The 20,940-nt window shown below is 40.2% G+C and overlaps 1 protein-coding gene across 8 annotated transcripts in view; it reads right to left on the bottom strand.

Annotated features, from left to right (window-relative positions):
• Positions 1-20,940, bottom strand: part of TBC1D1 (TBC1 domain family member 1) — a 221,079-nt gene that overhangs the window by 90,709 nt on the left and 109,430 nt on the right. For 7 of the 8 annotated variants that reach the window (XM_057502149.1, XM_036908455.2, XM_036908458.2 and 4 more), the window contains 6 exons: positions 19,566-19,655; positions 17,714-17,818; positions 17,073-17,205; positions 11,976-12,067; positions 7,262-7,372; positions 1,039-1,167 (listed from right to left, as the gene is read on the bottom strand). In XM_057502149.1, coding sequence (XP_057358132.1) covers positions 1,039-1,167; positions 7,262-7,372; positions 11,976-12,067; positions 17,073-17,205; positions 17,714-17,818; positions 19,566-19,655 — 660 coding nt within the window. The remainder of the gene's footprint in view (positions 1-1,038; positions 1,168-7,261; positions 7,373-11,975; positions 12,068-17,072; positions 17,206-17,713; positions 17,819-19,565; positions 19,656-20,940) is intronic. The other variant, XM_036908457.2, reaches the window with a different exon arrangement.

The raw sequence follows: 20,940 nt of genomic DNA, 5'->3' as shown, positions 1-20,940 counted from the left end.
ATGCATCTACGAAGAAAAGCAAGTGCTAAAAAGTGAGCATCCTCCGCTCTCCCCTGAGCCACAGCTCATCACAGCCACCAGATTGTACAACACTAAAATGACTTTCTATCAATTTGGGAGCTCTCAAGGATAGCCACTCCCAACCCTGGTTTTGTTAATGGTCCATTTTTAATTATCTAAGGATGCTGCAAAATTCTCAGAAACACTGTCAGACAAAATTAAATTTAACTTTCTTTAAAAAAATTTCAAATGGAGTGTGTCATGAAATCAAAAAGAACTAGAACATGCAAGCTCCAGAAAGGTGTAAAGCTTTGAAAGGAAATCAAACTTTGATTTCTTACAAGTGTCATAAGGGGTAGTATGCCCATTGGGGGGGGGAGGGGGGAAGCACACAGCCAATAATTTTCTTAAAGAACTCCCAGATTGATGTGTATGTGTACTCTATTCTTCCTAGAACAGCAATCTGCAGACTTTTTATGTAAATGACCAGATAATAAACCTCTTATGATTTGAGCCAGATAACTGTGGCAGCTACTCAACATTGCACAGAAGTAGCCTTAGAAGACAGGCAAATGAATGGATGTGACTGTGTTTTAATAAAATTTTATTTACAAAACAGGAAGTGAGTGGTATCTGGCCCAAAGTGCATAGCTTGCTGACCCTGCTATCGAGAGTTCCAGGTAGGTAAGAGAAGCAGCTACCTAACAACTAGTTTTTTCAAGTGGAATCTAGTGAGAATGGAACCCACACCTTAGCCTAAATAAACCATGCTCTTTATAGGCACTAATCAACAAATAACATTCTTTTGGAAGAGAAAGAAATTCCAGGGATATAATACAAAAGAGTAGAGATTTTTTTTTAACCCAGGCCAAGTTAAAAACTGAATTTAAAGTGAAGATAACATTCCTCTAAGACTGAGAAGACATAAGATTTTACCCTTATATACCTCATGATGAACACTCATGGAATAAAAGCAGAATGGAATCTCACATTCTTTCAAAAAGTGGTTTAGCTGAAATCAGGGGAAAGGCTACTTACCCGTGACCAAATGCTCTCCAAGGACTCCGTTAAAGATCTCTTCGCTTTGTTTTTCAGCATGTCTAGCCTAAATCGAGTGGCACTAGGTGGTAATTCACTTCCAATATTCTCTGCTGCAATGTGAGAGGTCTAAAAAAGTGAAACAATGAAAAGTCACTTAGAGCTCCCTCCCCTTTTAAAGGAATGAAAAGTCTCTAGGATGCATCTTTTGACCCCAAGCCATTATTCTGTCTGTGACCTCATCTTCTCTTCTACTTGGAGACATGACTGAAAATCCAAGAAGTAATTTTGCCTCAAAGAGTTGATGTGACTACTCCAAATGAAATGAGAGAATATACTTGGAAACCAATCAGTTAAGAAAGCCGTTCAGAGCTTGGGCCCTGCAGTCAGATCAGAAATCTGTCATCCACTAACTGGCCTTGTGCAAGCTGCTTTCTCTGAGCCTTAATTTCCTCTTCCGTAAATTGAGACCAACCTCAAGATCTAATCATAACACTGTAAGGTGAGATTAAAACAAGTAGAGCACATAAAACATTGAGCAGCTTCTGGTACAAAAGCACCTATTAATAGCTTTTCAAAGTAAGTAAGTTACCTTTTGGGGCATTTCTGGGGATGAGACAAACGTAGCAACTGAAGACGCCATTCTGTCTACCTACACTAATCCCTCCATTCCTTGTGGTAGTTTCTGTCTTCTCTACTTTCTCCTCTCTCCCACCTCTGGTTTCCATCATCCCTTTTATTCTCCTCTGTTACCAAGCTTTTCTCCCTTAACTGACTACAATAGGAAACTGATGATATGATGGAGTTTGTTTGCCCACAACAAAATGAAGTTTAATATTACTTATTAACAAAGAGGTACATTTGGAAAAAAGGAAAAAGGACTACAGAAAACCCCTACATTAAATCACTTCTTATCTCCATGGATTCTTACCTGATTGTCTCTTGCGAGACAGTGATTTTGTTAGGAAAGACTCACAAGCAGATCCTCCATTACTGTAAAAGCACTCTTCTTTGCTGTTACACATTACAGGAAGTGTGCAGACTAATACAACAAATAAACAAATGCATTGGTACCACCACCAACCCAGCTGTGGCCAAGTTCTCATTTTGCAGGGCTTGAGAACAGTGAGGAGCACGGGCTTGGAGCTCAGTGCCCAGAGGAGAGGCATCTTTGCAGCTCCCAAGCTATGTGGCCGTGGGCAGCTTGACCTGCTGCCTCTCAGTTCTTCACTTTCCTCACAGAGCATTTAGGGATCTAAATGAAGTAACACACATTAAAGTGCTTAGAATATACCTGACACTCAGTAAGTATCCACTATCATGATTTTAGCTACTCTGCTTTCTGCCTTTAATAGGAAACATTACAGCATCTTTGAAGCCTCCTAGAACCACTTTCCTCCTTCCATCTGCAGAAATAACCCTTCTCCGGAATTTGTTGTTTATCATATCAGCTCATGTTTTGTACTTTTGCATATATGTATGTAGCCATAAGACATGTTGGTTTACATGTGGTTGAAACTTCAAATGAATGTATCATCCTGAATATATCTTTCTGAATTAGCTTTTTTCTTTCAACGTTTTGAGATTCATGTTGATAAATGTTCTTTGATTCAGTCACTTTAATCACAGTATAGTATTTCACTGTATGATTATAACACAATTTATTGATGTTCCTGTTGTTAAACAATGATTACCTTTCTTTGCTTTTACCAAAAAGACTGCACTGCCCTCTCTTAAGCATGGCTCTGTATCACACGTGTGAAAAGAAATATGCGTGCTAGGTCACTGGGCTGTGCCTCTACAGCTGTACCAGAAACTGTCGCATTTCTCTCCCCTAAATGGTACCAATCCACATGCCCAGTATCAGTACATGAGTTCAACCATTACATGCTATTGTTAGTTTTTAGTTTCTGCCAATCTGATGTGTATATAGTCTTAATTTGTCTTCCCCGATTCTTATACAATTAAGCATTTTTAATTTTATTCAGTTATTTATTCAGTTATCTTCTGTAGAATAATGAATTCCTAATACACAAATGAATGCTATACAGTTTTCAAGGCATAAAAGAGAAAGAAAAAGTTCTGGTAAGAGCTACATTCGGCTTGGTCAAGTCTTCCACAGAGTTTTATTTCTATGAGAATTAGAATGTGCATTAAATGACTATTGGCTTAGAAATCCCTCCAAACCATCACTTATCTTTGTGTTTTCACACAGCACACAGAGCATACTCTGGAAACTGCCTTCCTGCCTGCTGCAGAATGAGTGAATGAGTAATGGTCGCCTGGGAGGCCCATAGGAAACAGGCCTGCAGACTCACACAACCAATATTGACTAAGTGCCTGCCAACGTTACACACCATGGGGAGGTGCCTTCCAAGTTGCGACGTGCCCTGTGCAATCATTTACCAAGAGTAAGAGCCTGTCCAGACTTGAGGCAGCCTCCAGAGCAAAGGGAATGGTCCACAAAGGGCCCTCAGGGGCCTGCCTTTGACTCAACGCCAGTTCACTCACAAAGAAGTGGTGGACTCGCATTCAAACTCATAACATAAGTTTTCATAAAACAGAGGCATTTTGAATTGTTGTTTTGCTATGTAAAGAAAATACTGGCTAAAAGACTAATAGTAATGGTAGATTCTATTAGACAGAACAACAACCTGTTATCTTTTTCTGTTTTTTTTACATAAGGCCATGAGACTCTCTCTACTTTTAATCCAAGGGCTTTTCCTCTGCTCTCCTCTACCAGCTAATGATTTTTTATATGCATAATTAAAATAACTTGAAAATAATTCTTGCTTAGAAAAAAATTCATGTTTTGAAAATAACACGTTTCTTGTTTACTTTAAAATAAGTATCTAGACGTCTCTCCTTTGTAGATGCTGCTGGTTGTTACGTTTCCCATTTGGGGCTCCAGACTGAACTGCACTGCAGTGTGGTATGCCTCATGAGAGACAGGCGAACTCTGAGCAGGAAAGTTTGGAGACAGGTTTTAAATTCTGATGCTGCACTGAAGTTCTCAGTTGGGAACCACAATCTTGTGGTGTCACAATGTACCTACAAGCAGCCTTACCCATAACTAGCACCTGGAAGTAGCTTAGGTGTCCGTCAAAAGGAGAATGAGGAAAAGCTATGGTACTGACACAATGGAACAAAAAGGAACAAAGCACTGACACATGCAACAACGTGGATGAATCTCAAAAATATTTTGCTAAGCAAAAGAAGCTAGAACTAAAAGGGTACATACGCTATGATTCTATTTATTAAAAGTCCTAGAACAGGCAAAACTAATCTATGGTGAAACAAATCAAAACAGTGGTTGCCTAGGGGAATGGGGTACTTTCTGACATGACAGAGGATGCTCTCTATATTAACAGTGGTTGGGGCCACCTGACTATATGATGTCCTCAAAACTCAACAAATGTACCCTCAAGATTTGGGCAACTCACAATTTATAAACTTTATCTCCAAAACATTGCAAGCAAATACTGAATCCCAGTTATTGATATGCATGCTGAACTGTTTAGGGACAGAGAAAGCTGATATTAGAAACTTACTTTGAAAACATCAAAAACATGATGAAATTAACAGATGGAGAGACATATGAGAAAGCAAATATAATAAAATGTCAAAAATGAATTCAAAAAGAATATGGATGGTGGATATATGAATGCTCATTGTGTAATTCTTTCAAGCTTTCTGTGTGACTGAAATTTTTCAAAATAAGAAATCAGGGAAAAAGACAAACTTAGCTACTAGAAAAGGGACCCCAGTATAATAATGAGTAATTGAATAACATTCAATTGTGCTAGTTCAGCTTCTCAAAAGCATAATGGTTAAGATAATGTCCTTGGACTCATACATATTGGCTCCACCACTCCCTAACTAACTGCATGACCTCTGTTCCCCATGTTCTTGTCTTTAATATCAGTATTATGCTATCTACCTCAAAAAGTCATAGAAGAAATGGAATAATTCATGTGAAGAATTACAACTGTTTCTGGTATATGGCAAACATTCAATGAACAGTTGATTTACTACTAAGTTTTGCACCAACTCTGTGAATACAAGTAGAAATGGTATGTCCATTGACTAAAACATGTCACCCTTTAACTTTACCAAAGGTATTTGCCCAAAGTGATTCCTTTCCCATAAGATCAAAGGATTCATTCATTTTCTATATTATGAAAATGATTCCCCTGACAGCTATCCAATACTGTCATTTCAATCCTTGAGAAGCAGGGATGGTGTCACCTACTAGATCTGGGAAGCACAGCCCTGAGTCTGTGCTCATTGTTTTCTGTCCACTTTTGAAGGCCAGTGGCCAAAGAAGTTCACTGCTAAAGCCATGGTTCTACCTCTCTCTAGATAAAATCGTAACACATATTCAAAGGCTATAGGATTTTTTAGGTGCAACAAGAAAGTGATGAAATCCATGTGGCTAAACCATTTGGTAGCAGAAAACAAGAGCAGGAATCTACTGATGAATGGCAAAGCTTCAGCTGATCATTTATAAAGTGGCTGCTATTCTGAAAAGCCTGATTCTAAGAGCTCAAGAGAGTGTCCAGCCTGGAGAATACCCAACCACATCTGGGGACCAGGGCAACTTCTTTACAGGCACAACATGAGCCTCCTGGGTAACAGAATGTTTAGAAACTTCTAGTGAAAGTGCTGCCCAGACACTTGTTCCACATTGTGAGGCTTGTTCTCTTTTACATTAAATTCTCTGATGTTTTGAAATGAAAAAAGAAAAAAGAAAGCATAAAATGTGTTTCTCCATTGAACTAAACTATGTCCAAATCATAAAGATACTACCGTGTTCCATTAAAAATTAGTATGTACTAGGTCAAATCTTTCCATCCACCATAAATGCTTCATTCCCTTCTGGCAGTTATAAATTATTTCAAAATTATTGAAGTTAGGGAAAAAACAGGGAAAAACTGTGGATGGCACAAAAGGAAAAAAGAAAACAAGAATGAAACTGAGAAAAGTAAACTAGAGAATTAACTGGACACAGACCGGGTGGCCCATCCGAAAGTGAACAGGAAAAGCACAAAACTCCCACACCATCTTCAGGGTTCAGGCTGGGAAGGGTGGACTGTCAACACGCAAAGACCAAAAACACAGGCAATGTTCTGCTGTCACGGTCATTGTTAAGGGACCTGAGAGTTGACCAATGAGATTAAAAACATTATTGAACATTGAACTGGGCTCTAAGAGTTCAGGAACGGCACATGATTGCCAAAGCCAATTGGAAAGTGGAAATCAAATGGGGAGAGTTGCTATGTGTACATCCAAGCAAAACTGCATCTTGGTTAGGTTACCAGAAAAGCAGAGGCTATTTATAGGGAGGAGAGCAAGACAGCACACAACTGAGCATCAAAGTGCCTTGAGAATAAGCAGTCATTAAGTATTTTTAAAACAGACAATATACTTCTGGAAAATTAAGGATTTTTTTGACACCCGTTACTGGTCTTTTCCTCTCAATTTTCTGGCCTACAAGTAACTGAAACAAATATAAAATACATGTATTGAAGCTATAATGATTACTATGAATTGACTTATACAATCCCAAAGACATAGGAGAATAACCCACAGCACTGTGTGTACCAAGTCCCAAATCAAGGCTCTGAAAAGACAGAGACCTGCAGGCAGCCCCAGCTTCTGGCACAGCATCCCTCAAACAGAAAAGCTAAAGCTAAACAGAGCTTGTGGACAAGCAGAGGATGGCAGGCAGGCTCCATATGTCCATCAAGCAAAATAGAATTAATAAGTTCTGTATCTGAATAACACAGACCAGGCTCTCTAATGTATCTGACTCATCAGCAGTGCTACATTACACTCACACAGCATTTATATTACAAAGAACTTGCAGGCACTTTCTGAAATTCTGAAGGCAGCTATATAATGTCATTCCCATGTTACCAAGGAGAAAGATGAGGTGACAGGGACTGGCTCTCCACAGGTCTAGCAGCTTGGCGTGGCAATATCTACTCCTAACTTCATTCTTGGTGATCTACACCAGTCCTCTTGTCAGAGCAACCACTATAATGGAGACACAAACTCCTCTCATCTTCTCCAAGCACAATCTAAATATTCCCAAATTTTCCCTATATGTATAACAAATGAAGATAAGATACAGGAAGAGAACTTTCAGAGCTTCAGAAAATCCTCGAGACTGTGTTTTACATGGTGTCTTGGTAAAATTGTAAGGAGAAAAATGCCATACCTGCTTTATCTCCCCAGTGTGGATGTGACCTTTTTGCTTCTCTTCGTATAAACATCTTAGGAAGGAAATAATCAATTCATTCTCTCGCTGTTCATTTCTTGGTCTCAATTTCTTTAAAAAAAAAAAAAAAAGGAATAAATTACACTTGTTTTGAATTGTCAACAAAACTGTTTAACCATTCCTTTGGAAACGCTAACTTCCATCCATCAACTAGTGCTTTTACCAAGTCTTCTCACTAGGGGGCACCAGTGATCCAAAAAGTGGAGGTAATTTTGAAAAAGGAACAGACAATGGAACCAACCAGTGGGTCAGATTCAGCTTTTGACCTTTGATGTCCTTATACCTAAAATAACTATTTCACATCATTCAGAGGCATAGCCAGAATATTTAATAAATAAATAGTCTTGAAAAGAGACGAAAAGAACAAAATCTGTATAAACATCCAGAGGTCAAGAGCCGTAACAGCTACACATTTATAAACTCTAATGATTAAGGCACTAGAAAAGAAAATAGCAACTGGTCCCAGGGTCATGGTCCCACATGTCAAATATGTTCATCATGAAGCACCTTCTGGAAGCCCCACAGGCCATGCAATTGCCTACAAAATTTCAAGGCATAGACTCAATTTCTTTCCCCCTCTCTCTTTTAAAAAAACAATTCTCTCTACATCTTTTCTTTTGCAGGCAGGATAGTGGCAAAGCACATTGGACTAGCAGTCAGGACACATGGGTTCTACATACTATCTACATGTGGGACTAAAGGCAAGCAGTAAAATCTTAGATTTCTCAACCGTTCAAATGAAGATTATGTGTGACATAAACTCCAAGTTCTCCTCTAGCTCCCAAATTCTTTAGATTTGAAATATTAGAGTTCATTTTTATAAGACCACCTAACTTAAAGTACTTTTTTCTCCAAATATAAAGAAAACAAAACTGGATTACTCTGGAGATGTACAAAGCTGCTAGTCTATAACTTTGGAAATATATATTTTTTTATAATGACAATTACCCATTGTTCTGCACTGCCCTTTAAAACAAAGTCAGGGTATAATAAATGGATTAACTATACAAGCAGCTGAGTGTGGGTCAGTGCCACTCTTGGCAACCTCCTTCCCCAGCTAACTAGGGAACAACAGTTTTACCCTTCCTGTTACAGGCCTTCAAAGCAAAGGTAACACTAACCCAGACCTTCTGTCATGCCCTTTCTTAAAGAAAAAGATCATTTTTAATAGTAAGTTTTTCCTGTTACTCAAGGAAAAAACAGCAAATGATCAGAATGGGTTGTTTTCCTTGAGGACTTCCTGTTCTTTCAAATTTTAGTTCTAAGGATTAAGTATTTTAGAGACTAGAACAGATGTTCTCAATCTGGATTCCAAGCCATGAACCTTAATGTTATAAAATTTTACATTTTATGCAACAAGTGGATTTTTCCAGAGAAAGTTCCCATCAGATCTTTGAAAAAAGAAAGTGGAACTCAGCCCTAAAGAGAGAAGAGCAGCCAAGACATGAAAAGACATGGAGGAAGCTTAAATACATATTGTGAAGTGAAGAAGCAATCTAAAAAGGCTACATACTGTATGACTCCAACTATACAACATTCTGAAAAAGGCAAAACTATGGGAAGGTGGTTGCCTGGGGTTCAGAGGATAGGGGAGGAATGAGCAGGTGACGCATAAAGGATTTTTAGGGCAGTGTAACAATTCTGTATGATACTACAGTGGTGGATACATGCCACTATACATTTTTCAGAACCCATAGGTTGTACCACACCAAGAGTAAACCCTGATGTATACTATGGACTTTAGTTAATAAGAATGTATCAGTATTGGTTCATCAATGGCAACAAACGCACCATACTAAGTCAAGACGTCAATAATAGGAGAAAGTGGTGTGGAGGTGGGAGGGGAGGGGCGGTGAGGATGATGGCATGAGAGATTATGTGGAAACTCTCAGCACTTTCCACAGACCTTTTTCTGTAAAACTGAAACTCCTCTGAAAAATAAAGGCTATTTTTTTAAAAAGTTCAGCAAAAAGGAACAGGCAGGAATTATGGGAGGCCTCTGAGCAGGCGTTCAAGAGTTGAGCCATTTTTTTCTCTTACATCTTTAATTAAACATGTGGGCTACTCTCACAAAACAATGTATTTTTCTTAGAGAAATTCTTCATGATAACATATTTCAAAATATCAGATGAAGAGAATTCAGACTTGCACTTTCTTTGCCAGCCCCGCCTTGGCTTGAGAGCAGTTCTCACACTGGGGAGGACCGCCCTGGGTCCAGCACGCCCAGCCAGCAGCAGAGCACCCTGAGATGACAGTGAGACCCCTCGAGTCACCATCACATAAGACCAGGCAGCGAGGTTTGAAAATTATACCTCTAAAAACAGGCCATAAATGAAAAAGTGGCTTTGCAGTGTCATGAGTCCTCTTATAGAGAGAAGGGCCGAAGGGCCACATCCCCAGCTGGCACTGGGTCCCCTCTCAGAGATCTCAAAGCCGGCTTGTCGGAGGCAGTGCTGATCTCCAGCGTCACCTGCACAGTAACTTCTCATCTCTTTTTCTTTAGGGTTCTGTTTGGGTTCCACTTCTTCTTTCATTAAACATTTATAAAAACATTGATTATGCTTTAATAACTAACTATTTAAGTAATCATGTACCACTAATTTCAACAGAATTTACATTCATCTTGTGAAAATCTGCCCATAAGTTCTTTGGAAACAAATTATTCTCCAGGAACGACTGACTACAAAGGAAAATACTAACCATTCTATTTATAAAAGGACTTAGGATATGGCAAAGCCACCCTTTTCTTTATGATCTTTTTAAATGTATGATTTCCAAATCCATTAGCAGGCACTGGTACCTAAACAGAAACCAGTAACTTGGTTTACAAGATGTTTTATAAAAACCAAGAATGGTCAGTGAAGAAATAATTCAACGAGACTATCAGCAAGCCAAGAGATGAGGAGATCCACTTCAGCACAGAGCCATTCAAGGGGGAGCCTCGCTGAGAGGGATGGGGCAGAGGGCGAGATGGCCTTTCCAACCCAGCGACTTCCCTCTGGGCTTTGGACAACCAAAAAATCACAGAGCCTTCTAGAGCAACACCTAGAGGCTCCAGGATCCTAACTGAATATGCACTTTTTATTCAAACCTGTGTCACCACTTTTCTCTAAAGTCTTTTTGCCATAATGTATTGGGTGTCTAAAAATTCACAGGTCAAAGAGAATCTCAGAATCACACCCATTAGGAACTTCTCATTGCTGAAGAATATTTTGTGTATTACCTATCCTGATTCATCACTGTTTAGGGAAAAGCTACATAGTGTTGTGTAATATAAAAAAGAAAACTCCTATCAGAGGAACGGGCATCTTCTGTGCTTACTGGAAAGATGCTCCCCAAAGCAGCCTGATCGCTCTGGAACAGCAAGTGGGCCAGCGGCAGAGAAAAAGGCCCCGCTTCCACCGCAAAGGTCTCACCCAGCAGAAGCACACTGTCCATTTATGAATTCCAAGTATTTTAAATTTGCCTGAAAGTACTGTGTACTTAGAACTCTAAAGATTCTTTAAGAAAAAACAAAGTAGTGTGTCTGAAGTTGGTTCAGAAGAAAGAAAATTTAAACTGGAAATTGTGAAAATTACATTCTTTTTGTGAAATTTAAAAATCTTATGCTTTCTACAAACATATGCCAATCCTACTGCGGAAGGGGAACAAGGGATTAAGAGAACTGTAACATGTGAGTCAGAAGAAAAAAAACAATCCTTTAATTTTTCATACTAGAAGTAAACAGATCCTGGGCCCTGTCTGGAGAGTCCTCCCAACAAGGAGGGAGGGAGCTTAAACCCACAGTTGGAGCCTTCTTGGCTTGTTTAATGACTCCTCCACTCGCAGGAGCACTGCCACTCTCCTCTACCCGAATCAGAAGATATTTATTCTTTGTTTTGATGTGCTCTCTTCCCTAGAATAGTGCCACAAAACCTAAGAAAATGGCCTTCCGCTAAAGCAGACATGAAGTTTTTGATGAGCTCATTAAAGATTCATAACGAACACACCACAGGCATGCCAGCATAACCGGCGTGGTTTCCCCGAGTTACGCTGCATCTACACGCAAGGGCAAAAGCGAGTTGCCAGGTTTAATGTAGAAAGCCAAGGAGCTAGGCTTTTGTTTTGTTATTTTGTTTAGGTTTGGTATTACTATATAGCTCTAAGTAGATAACATCATATAAATCTATTTCCAAAACTGAAAAAAAAAAAAAAAACCAGAAGAGAAGTAACATTAAAGTCCAAGTTCATGTGCACGAAGTTTACCTCCTTCACCTCCCACACTTGGGCTGAAATCCCAACCAGGCAGGGCCTGGGGGAGGCTCCCGGAGGGAGCGGAGGCACGCTGGGCGGGGAGGCGCGGGGGGCAAGTCTGGGTCTTCCATCTCCCAGGCTGAGGCTCTTCCCCCTCTGTGATTCCCTTTCTCTCACTCCAAAATATTTTAAGGGAGAGCTTCCCTGGGTTAGTCGCTTTCTCCATGAAAACAAGACCTGATGTGACTCTGCAGTTCCACCCTGGCCCCTCCATGGGGCTGTTAAGCCCAAACCAAGAGGAACTCAGGGCCACTTCCTTGGGGCTGTGACAGCCCTGGTTTGCTGTATTTTATAAATAACATTTCACAGATAAGCAGCCTGCCTTTTCTTTCCACCTAGAAATTAAACACTAGTACTGTACCTGAACCTCCTCAAAAATAGTTGCTTGCTCCTGATTAGTTAATGTTGTGAGGTGCTTCTGGAGTTCTAGTTTGGTTTTAGAAGAATTCATTCCTTTAAGAGAAAAAAAGAGAGACATGAAAACACCACATGTAAAAGTTATAGGGCAGACCTAGCACCTTCCATACTAACTCTCACGACATTCTAACCCACCCACTTCAGGCTGCCAACGTTTTATGGAAATTCTCATCTTTAATGTAATGTTGATATGACGATGAGGACAACTCACATCCTCTAGGTGAGCCTCACATGCCAGGCACTGTATTAAACATCACACCTGCATCATTTCACGTAACACAGCAGTCTGAGGAAGAGGGTTCCATTATTTCCATTTCAGTCAGGAAACTGAGACCCAGAGCACTTATATACCAGGTTCCTTCACATAAAATTGATTCATGTTGCTAACAACTTTCTTTTCATCGCCATTTACTTATTAACAGTCTTAAGACCAACTGATAACCATCACAGAGGATTGTGAGTTAAAGTAAAAATAAAGTCACAACTTCATTGCCAATCAGAATTCGCTATTTCAGAAAGCTCTTCCCCCACACATATATGGCTCAGACCCTGTTTTGCCCTTCCTTGGTGCCAGAGATAAATGTTACAGTGACAAGAAGATTCAGAATGAAAGGTGATATGGACCTAACTACTCTGAAAACACAGCTGCCAATTACTTGTATCCAAGGGCAGCCCTCTCCTCATCCACCTGCCACTCCCTTCTCCTCCTCCTCAGGGGGAGCCAAAGCTCAGGGCAGGGTAACAGTGGGGGTACATCTACACACCTGAGGATGGCCAGGAGGGGATGCCCCTGAAATCTAGAACAGGGACTGCTTAGCAGACGAGTTTGCTGAGGTCAAGAGAAACCAGTCAAAGGTCAGAAGGCCAATCAGCAGCCAAGCCTGCCCAGAGCCAGGCTTCTGTACCCCCCCCACCTCCCCCACCCCCCGTGGCAGCTGAAGGCAGAGCCCTCTCCCTCCTAACAGGCCATGGGGAGGCTGCCCCTGCTCAGCTGCTGCTGTGTCAGCTTCTAGAATCCCTGCTCTGCCCACTCAGCATCGTATGCATAACCTCAATTAAACCTCAAAATAATCCTCCAATTGGGCACCATTTTACTATTTTACTAATCCCTATGTATAAATGAAGAAACTGAGGAACAGAGAAGTCATGTACTTTGTTCAAGGTCATCGACTAAGTAAGGGACAGAGTTCGAATCTGAGCCATGTCTGTGTCAACCAGAGACCAGTCTTCACTCTCCACTGCCTCCCTTTACCCAGAGAGTCAAGTCATCTGATGTATGGTGGCTTCAATACCAAAGTGAATTTAGAGGTGGGTAAAAATGCAGAAAGGACAGACAGGTTTTGTCAGAGTACTCTTCTGGCACACTGTCCAGGCATACAAGCCAGAGAAACAGACGGATGGGTTTACTACACTAACTACTTAAATGCTGAATCCAAATAGCACTTAAATTTATGAGTAAAACAAGCACTCAGTAACCATGAACCAAAAATCCTTCCCACATATGTTTATCTCTGACACAATGCAAGCATCCTATTTGAACATATCATATTGTTTGATGAGACATTCACAAGTGGAGAAAAACACCAAACGCTAAGAGTTAGACAATTAAATTGTTAACTAGTTTACACGTCTGACAATCTTAGTCTGCAGTACAAACTATTCTTCACATTCGGCAGGTATGAAGAGATCCTTCAACATTTTAACCTTGTCTTCAGCGTCCTCAATTCGTTAGGTCCTTCCTGCCCCATCCCAAACAGAGGGGGGGCCCCACCCAGACCCCAGAGCCTGGCTCCCCACTCTGTTTACTCCAGGTTCTCACCACCCTCAGTCTCCCCTGGGTGGTTTCTGGAGCACGTGATGCCAAAAGGCTTTCGTAAAAGAGAGACAAGGAACAACACAGAAAACAGTAACCATAGTCAAGGGCACTCCTGCACTGCAAACCCTCCAGCCCGGTTGGAGGTGCTGAAAAGGCTCTTGCTGAGACAGCTCTGACGAATGGCTTTGCTCTGTCACAGGCAAATTTACTTAGCAAAAAGGAACCCTCAGTTTAACTTTTCTTTTCTTTTTAGTTGAAGTATAATTTATTTTAGCAATTTCCAATATGCTCATCTAAGCATTAAGCAAAATGCTATATAAATACTACTAGCAGTTGTGCACAAATACAGACCCAAGCACAGCTGAGCCTCTTAGATGTAAACGCACATCAGAGTGGAGTGTCCAAGGTACTTAGAATGTGCTGTATAGATACAGGGTATAACATGACTCTATCAGTTAAGAAAACAGTCTTTTTGTGGCCACGTGATCGGTCCTCTCCACAGTTTATGAGTTCTTGGCCAGACTGTAACTTCCTATTAGAACTACTCTTATGGGAATATACAACGAGCTTTAATAAACCACTTCATTCTCCTTATTAGGAATGCAATATAGCAAAAAGCAAAGGCCTCAAACTGTTCATAAAATAATTAGCATCTCCCCTAAGGACACCCTTAATAATATGCCATCTATACTTAAGAAATGCTTCCCAACATGTAGACAAGACATGCCCTCATCAGCCCTCTAACTGTGCTACTAAATGGATGTTTTTATATTAGCATAGCTTTCTGTTTTGCATGGATTTTATCAGGCGAAAGATGAATTAAAGAATAATTCCTAAACTATAGCTGCAAAATCCCTACCCTGCTTAAACTACTCAGCTATATAACTTTTTGCAAGCTAAAGCCTGACTGAAGAAGGATGTATCAGTGGAACTCTGGAATCCTTCCAGTTTCTGCAGATCATAATCTGCTTTATCTTCAAGGCCAAAGTCATTGTTGGCTTCTTAATAAGCTCTTAAGGGACATTTCCGTCATCATTTACCTTATCTTGACAACCACTAAGGAATGGGTTATTGATCCTCTCTGATGGCATCTCTAGTTAAAGAACATTTCTTATCCCCAGATATATTTTGTACAATTTCAGCAAATACTTAAAACTAGGAAAACACTGGGAAGTATTAATCATTTTGAATCATTTTAAAAAGCACGACAATGCCAACAAATGAAACTTTGAAGGCCTTAAGATGATAATTGTCAATTTATCTCATTTAAGAAGAGAAATCAGATACCACTTCACGAACCCATGATGATGGGCATCATCAAAAAAACAGCAAGTAACAAGCGTTGTGAGAATGTGGAGAAACTAGAACCTTATATGCTGTGTAACCACTAGGGAAAAGTGGCAGTTCCTCAAAAAATTAAACGTTTGTTATCGTATGATCCAACAATTCCACTTCTGGGTATATTCCTAAAAGAATTGAAAGCAGGAACCTGAACAGGTATTTGCAAACCAACTTTCATATAGCAGCACCTTTCACAACAGCCAAAAGGCAGAAACTCAAATGTTCACCCACAGATGGATGGATAAATAAGGTAGATGCATGCAATGGAATATCAGCCTTAAAAAGGCATGAAATTTTGAAGTGTGCTACAAGAAGAATAAATCTAAGAGGCATTTACCAAATAAATAAGCCAGACACAAAAGGACAAATTCTGTATTATTTCACTTATATGAGATACCCAGAATAGTCAAATTTATAGAGACAAGGAAGAGAATGGAGCTTACCAGTGACGGGGAGGAGAGAGTGGGGAGTTAGTGTTTAGTGGGTGTAGGGTTTTGGTTAGGGGTGAGGACAAAGTTCTGGTGGTGTTTGGTGCTGACAGCTGTACAACAATGTGAATGCACTTCATGTCACAGCTGTACACTTTAAAAAAGTTATAATAGTTAATTCTATGTCATGTGTACTTTTACTAAAATGATAAAAAAGAAATCCAATCTAAATAGTTAATGTCACATTTTTCTTTACACAAGTAGAGCTTAAAGTATTCTAGAGACATGGGAAATAATCAAATCTTTGTTTTTACAGTAACATGGGTTGTTTAAATCCTGTGACTCCCCTCAAAACCACACAAAAAAATTTTTCAGAAATTCATCCATAAATGGAACAAAATGCAAAATCAAGAAAAGAGAGGAATCAACCCATTCAGCCTCCATGTGCCCTCTGACAAGCACCACCACCGCCCGCCTCGTCCTCCCCTTGGCTATGTCCTTTCCCCTCGGACCCTTCTGCAGTCCCAGAGACAAAGCTTCTCGCTTCCTGCCTGAAACATGTTTCAGGAAGGGTCTCCTCCATTCCATTCTGACCTACCTGGACCCTTGGGCTCTGAATTTGTTCAAACCTCTCCAATTGTAGAAAGCAGTTGGCTGGGCCTCCCCAGCATGGCCTCCTCCTGATGACAGCTTTGATGGCAGGGGACAGCTGAGGCTTTCACACCTGGGGCTGACTCCTTGCTCACACACTATTTTACTGCTAGACTTTGCTAATCCTCCGTGTACCTATTCCTAACATGAGCAGAACAAATGGTCCCTTTTCCTCCCACAACATGGTGAGAATTAAATAGATAACACATGAAAAAAAAAGCACTTAGCACAGTGCTTGGCACATCTTAAGTACAACAAATATTAGCTGCAGATCATATTTATGATGTTTCTCCCTAAGCCAAAATTATAAAAATTGTAGTCCATACTCAGTCCCTTCTTTTACACTCTCCTGCTGGCTCCTGGGCTGCAGCCTGTCTTCTGCCCCCTCCACTCCATTAAATGGCTCTGGCAGAGGCTACCAATGCCCTTCTAATTGAGACCTTCTAATTTTCTAGTGGAAATTCCTTAGCTCGTATTTTACTAGAAGATCTCTCCAGAGCACCAATCTGACTGACCACTCACAACCATGATAAATTATGACCACTGTTTTCCTAACTCCTCTGCTGCCCTAGAGTCCCTTGGAAGGGAGATGGCAGGAGTGGCCATGGATTTCTATCTCAGAGTCTCGAGTGCTAGCACAATGCCTTACAGTCAGAAGACATCCCCAGCAGCTGAAAGCTCACTGATGATTCCCAAAACTGACACGAGCCCGTTAGGCAGAACCTTCCAATAGGCGCAGCTTATCTAGTTCTCCTAGGACCTGCAGCTCCCACTCTGCTAAAGCTCGGGAGAGGCCCCTACTCACCTTCGACCCGCTCGCAGAGTTTGTGCAGCGCCTGCAGAGGGCAGGCCTCACACAGCTGGGCGGGAGCTCCCGCTGTCTGCTGCACCGCGGCCACCGTGAAGGCCTGTTTCAGGGTCATCATGATTTCATCAACCTGATGAGAGGCAAGAAACTGCAGCCAGCAAAAAGTCAATTTCAAATGGGCCAGCCTGAGACTTCAGGCCTCTGTGGAAAGTCTTAGTATTTTAAGATTTTTCTGGTCTATTAGTCACAGGTTGACAGATCATAATCGTAGCACCTGCCTGGATTACAGTCTAAGCAACACTACCCTGGACGCTCAGAAGAGCCAAGGCAACAACTAAGAGGAGAATCCTAAATTGAAACGGCCAACTCCTAACTCCTCTGGTCCAAATTACGTGTTTAACATGCCAGACCAGAGAGTGAAAGTGGGCAGGTTCTTCAAAAACAACGAAAATTGAAAACGCACACCCAAGTATGTCTCAGATGTGTGCTGGCTACTTATTAAATAGCCATGAAGGAATAACCAAAGGCAATCATGATTTTTCAGTGCGATACAGGGTTTGCCTAAGGAAAGAAAAATTAGTGCGGCTGAAATCCCTTGTAAATAAAGTTGCCAGGGGAGAACTGTTCGTACTGCTTACCAGAGCCTCATTTGTGCACTGGAACACATAACACACGAAGTGAACGCCTCCACCGCCCGTGGACTCGCGGCAGATAAACCCAAAGTGGTCCACGTGTCTAATACCCTGTTGGAGGCAGGGAAGAGAGGAGGGAACACTGAGTTGTGTCCAAAAGAGGCACCACTGCCAGAAAGGCAATTTAAGATTTACGCAGCACGGTTTTAAAGAGCACTCTAATGTTGTTGTTTTCTCAGGTATTTTAAATACCTAAAACAGCTCTCAAATATGAAGATTCACCCCGTTCTACTAAAATGTGACTCTGATTAACCCTACAAGAAGAGAAGCAAGATTTGAAAACTGGAGTTTTTGATGTTCATTTTTGCATTAAAATGAAGTGAAGAAAAGCTGACACAGAAAAATAAGAACTTCTCTTAGATATTAAAAAATGAAAAACTATTTGGAAAATCAAAAGCAAACAAGAGGTTAATGAAGAAACTGCACACAATCGCACATATACACATATGTGCATGTACACATACAAACATAAAGGTCAAAAAATATTTAAAACATTTGCACTCCTAAAATAACAAACAGGTAAAATATCAAAGTGAACTGGTATGAAGAATGAGTCAAAAATTAGGAAGAGTGGAGAAGCTTTTAAACATCAGATTTTAAAGCCAAGACTGTGCCAGTTTCCTAAGAGCTCTTTTTAATAAATATGTAAATTTGTTTTCAAACTATCAGCTCAAAGGCACCTAGATACATATAAAACATCATCCATAAATATTAATGCATGAGTGTCTCCAGAAAGCACAGCGTGCAGAGGTCTGAGTGCTGGGAGCCTGAAGTTCATGTGGTCATGTAAACTTGTAAACTACACAAGCTGGGAGATAATAAAACTATCACATGAAAAAGCATAGGTTTAACATTAACATTTCCATAGAAATAGAAGCAAATCAAGGTAATCCTGTGGCTACTCTCACTTTCAGGTCCAATACAGTCCAATAAATGTGCAATCACTAACATACAGGGTGACTCAATCAATGTTCTCCAACAGTTAAGTTTAGCATATGCTAGAGGTTACTTCTCTGGGGAATATGGTATTTGGAAAAACTTCCTATGTAAATGTTCCCTATTCAACCTATAAAGGAACATTCTTTACTTTCACATTTTGGAAAAAATATTCCCTTTTGAATCCTTATGTAGATCATGTTATAAATCAACAGACGAGATTTTCAATGTATCTTATTATGAGAAAATGGAAATGAGGAAATGAGAAGTCAGAGCTTAAAATAACTGCCAAACAAAAGTGATCTCATATCTGGTAGGAAGATCCTGAGTAAAACTGGCATAGCTCATTATAATTGATTATCCAAAATCTCTCTAGGAAACACACCCAGGAGATTATCAAGAAAAAAACTCAAGTAGACACTGTATTCTGAGTAAAACATACTAAGAGAATCACCGTTTTAAGGAAGAAGAAATAATGATTATTGGTACCAAAAAAAATGTTACGAATTTCAGTAAAGTGGAAATAAGTTCCTATTTAGAAATACATGTGTGTACGTAAGAATCTATATATAAAACATGCACACAGAAACACACATATACAATGCAGAACATTACCAATAACTGAAAACAAAGAAAAGTAGATACATTTTCTCTAGTATGTTATTTGCTAACACAAAAACTCTTGATTTCAAAATTATATTTTGTCTTAACATACAAAAGCAAAGGAAAAATAGAAGATCACAAATCAAGTAATTAGAAAGCATACATTTTTTTGAACCTTTAGCATTTCTGTTTGAATGACTGTAAAAGAATTCATTAAAAAATTAACTGCAATTTTGAGCCAATAACCCATCTTCATTACCTGAGAGCAAAAGGATATCTCCTTAAAATTTTTTTCCAATGCTATTTTTTTGGTGTCAGGACTGATGAGGTAAACTTCAGATTGGCCAATCTTAAAAGACAAACAAAAAAGAAACTAGCTTTTCATGAAAATCGAATTCAAATTTATTATACAAATTTTCTCACTTCATGACCTATGAAAGTAAAGAATAAAAGGGGCAAGCTCCCATGGTTATAATTTATCCTACGGATTTCAGACAGCATAGGTCAGCTGTTCATTCATCCACCACATAAGATAGCAGTCTTCTTTTGAGATGAAAGGGCCAGATATTCGAAAGTTAGCAACAAAACCTCAGATCCCACATCCCTCTTTTGTAAGAAGTGAGGTTTCTACATAACAGAATCTTCCAGAGAACAGAAGCTTCTCTTTTAAAACTTCTGAAACACTTTTTTTTTTACAGAAAAGTCTTTTTAAATTACTGTTGAAATAACCTACCATGTGTTCAGTACATAGTAAATTCTAGGCAACTCAAGTATTTACTTGACTTTTTGAAGCTAGATTATTAGCATAAACTAACACTGTCTTACTGACCCAGCTCAGCATAATAAACCTCCGTTATAACAGCAGAGGACTGTGTTGTAAAAGCCACACTGTTAAATGTGCCACATCCTCAGCCTTCTCACCTGCTCCTCCCTAAATCCAGGACACCCTTCTAGTTGGCCATGGGGAAAGCTCTGTTCAATGAAACTCACTTCCTCAAAGAAGTCTTCCCTGACAGCCTAGATTCTCTCACAGCATCCTCTCTACATCTCCTTTACAGCATTCATCAAAATTGTAATGAGGTAATTACTCATACTACCATCAGTTGTCACTCTCTCTTACTGGAATCTAAACCCAGGTGGGAAAGTGCTCATGCCTGCCCTGCTCACTGCTGTATCTCTACTGCACGGGAAGGGACCCTGTACATGGCAGTCACACAGTAAGTACTTGAAAATACATGTACTGAGTAGCTTTCACAACGACACCAAGAGTTGTTCTTTTTCTTTATGTAGAGCACAGAGTAAAGCACAAGTCTGACTGCCCACATAGCACACTCTTCTCACTAGCTCAACAATGAAAAGGAATAAATCAACCCTGTTTACCCTCTGACACAGTCTTGAGCTTAAACCTGCCTACAGCCAAATGGCGTTAACCTAAGTAGCCAGCTTCCTTGCCTCTCTGCCATCTCCCTGCCCTGAATGCGGCACAGAAGTAAGGCACTAAAGGTAATTTTGCTTTCTCTGGAGAGTCATCCTCAGTCAAAGGAGAGACAGAAGGGGCAGAGGAACAATCAGGTTCCCTCCATCAAAGGCCAGCTCCCTGATGGGGCAACTCTGCCCCAGGGGTCTCCCACAGA

This window comes from Manis pentadactyla, chromosome 5 (genome assembly GCF_030020395.1).
Source record: "Manis pentadactyla isolate mManPen7 chromosome 5, mManPen7.hap1, whole genome shotgun sequence".
Classification (NCBI taxonomy): Eukaryota; Metazoa; Chordata; class Mammalia; order Pholidota; family Manidae; genus Manis; species Manis pentadactyla.
This window is presented reverse-complemented; position numbering and strand designations above follow the sequence as displayed.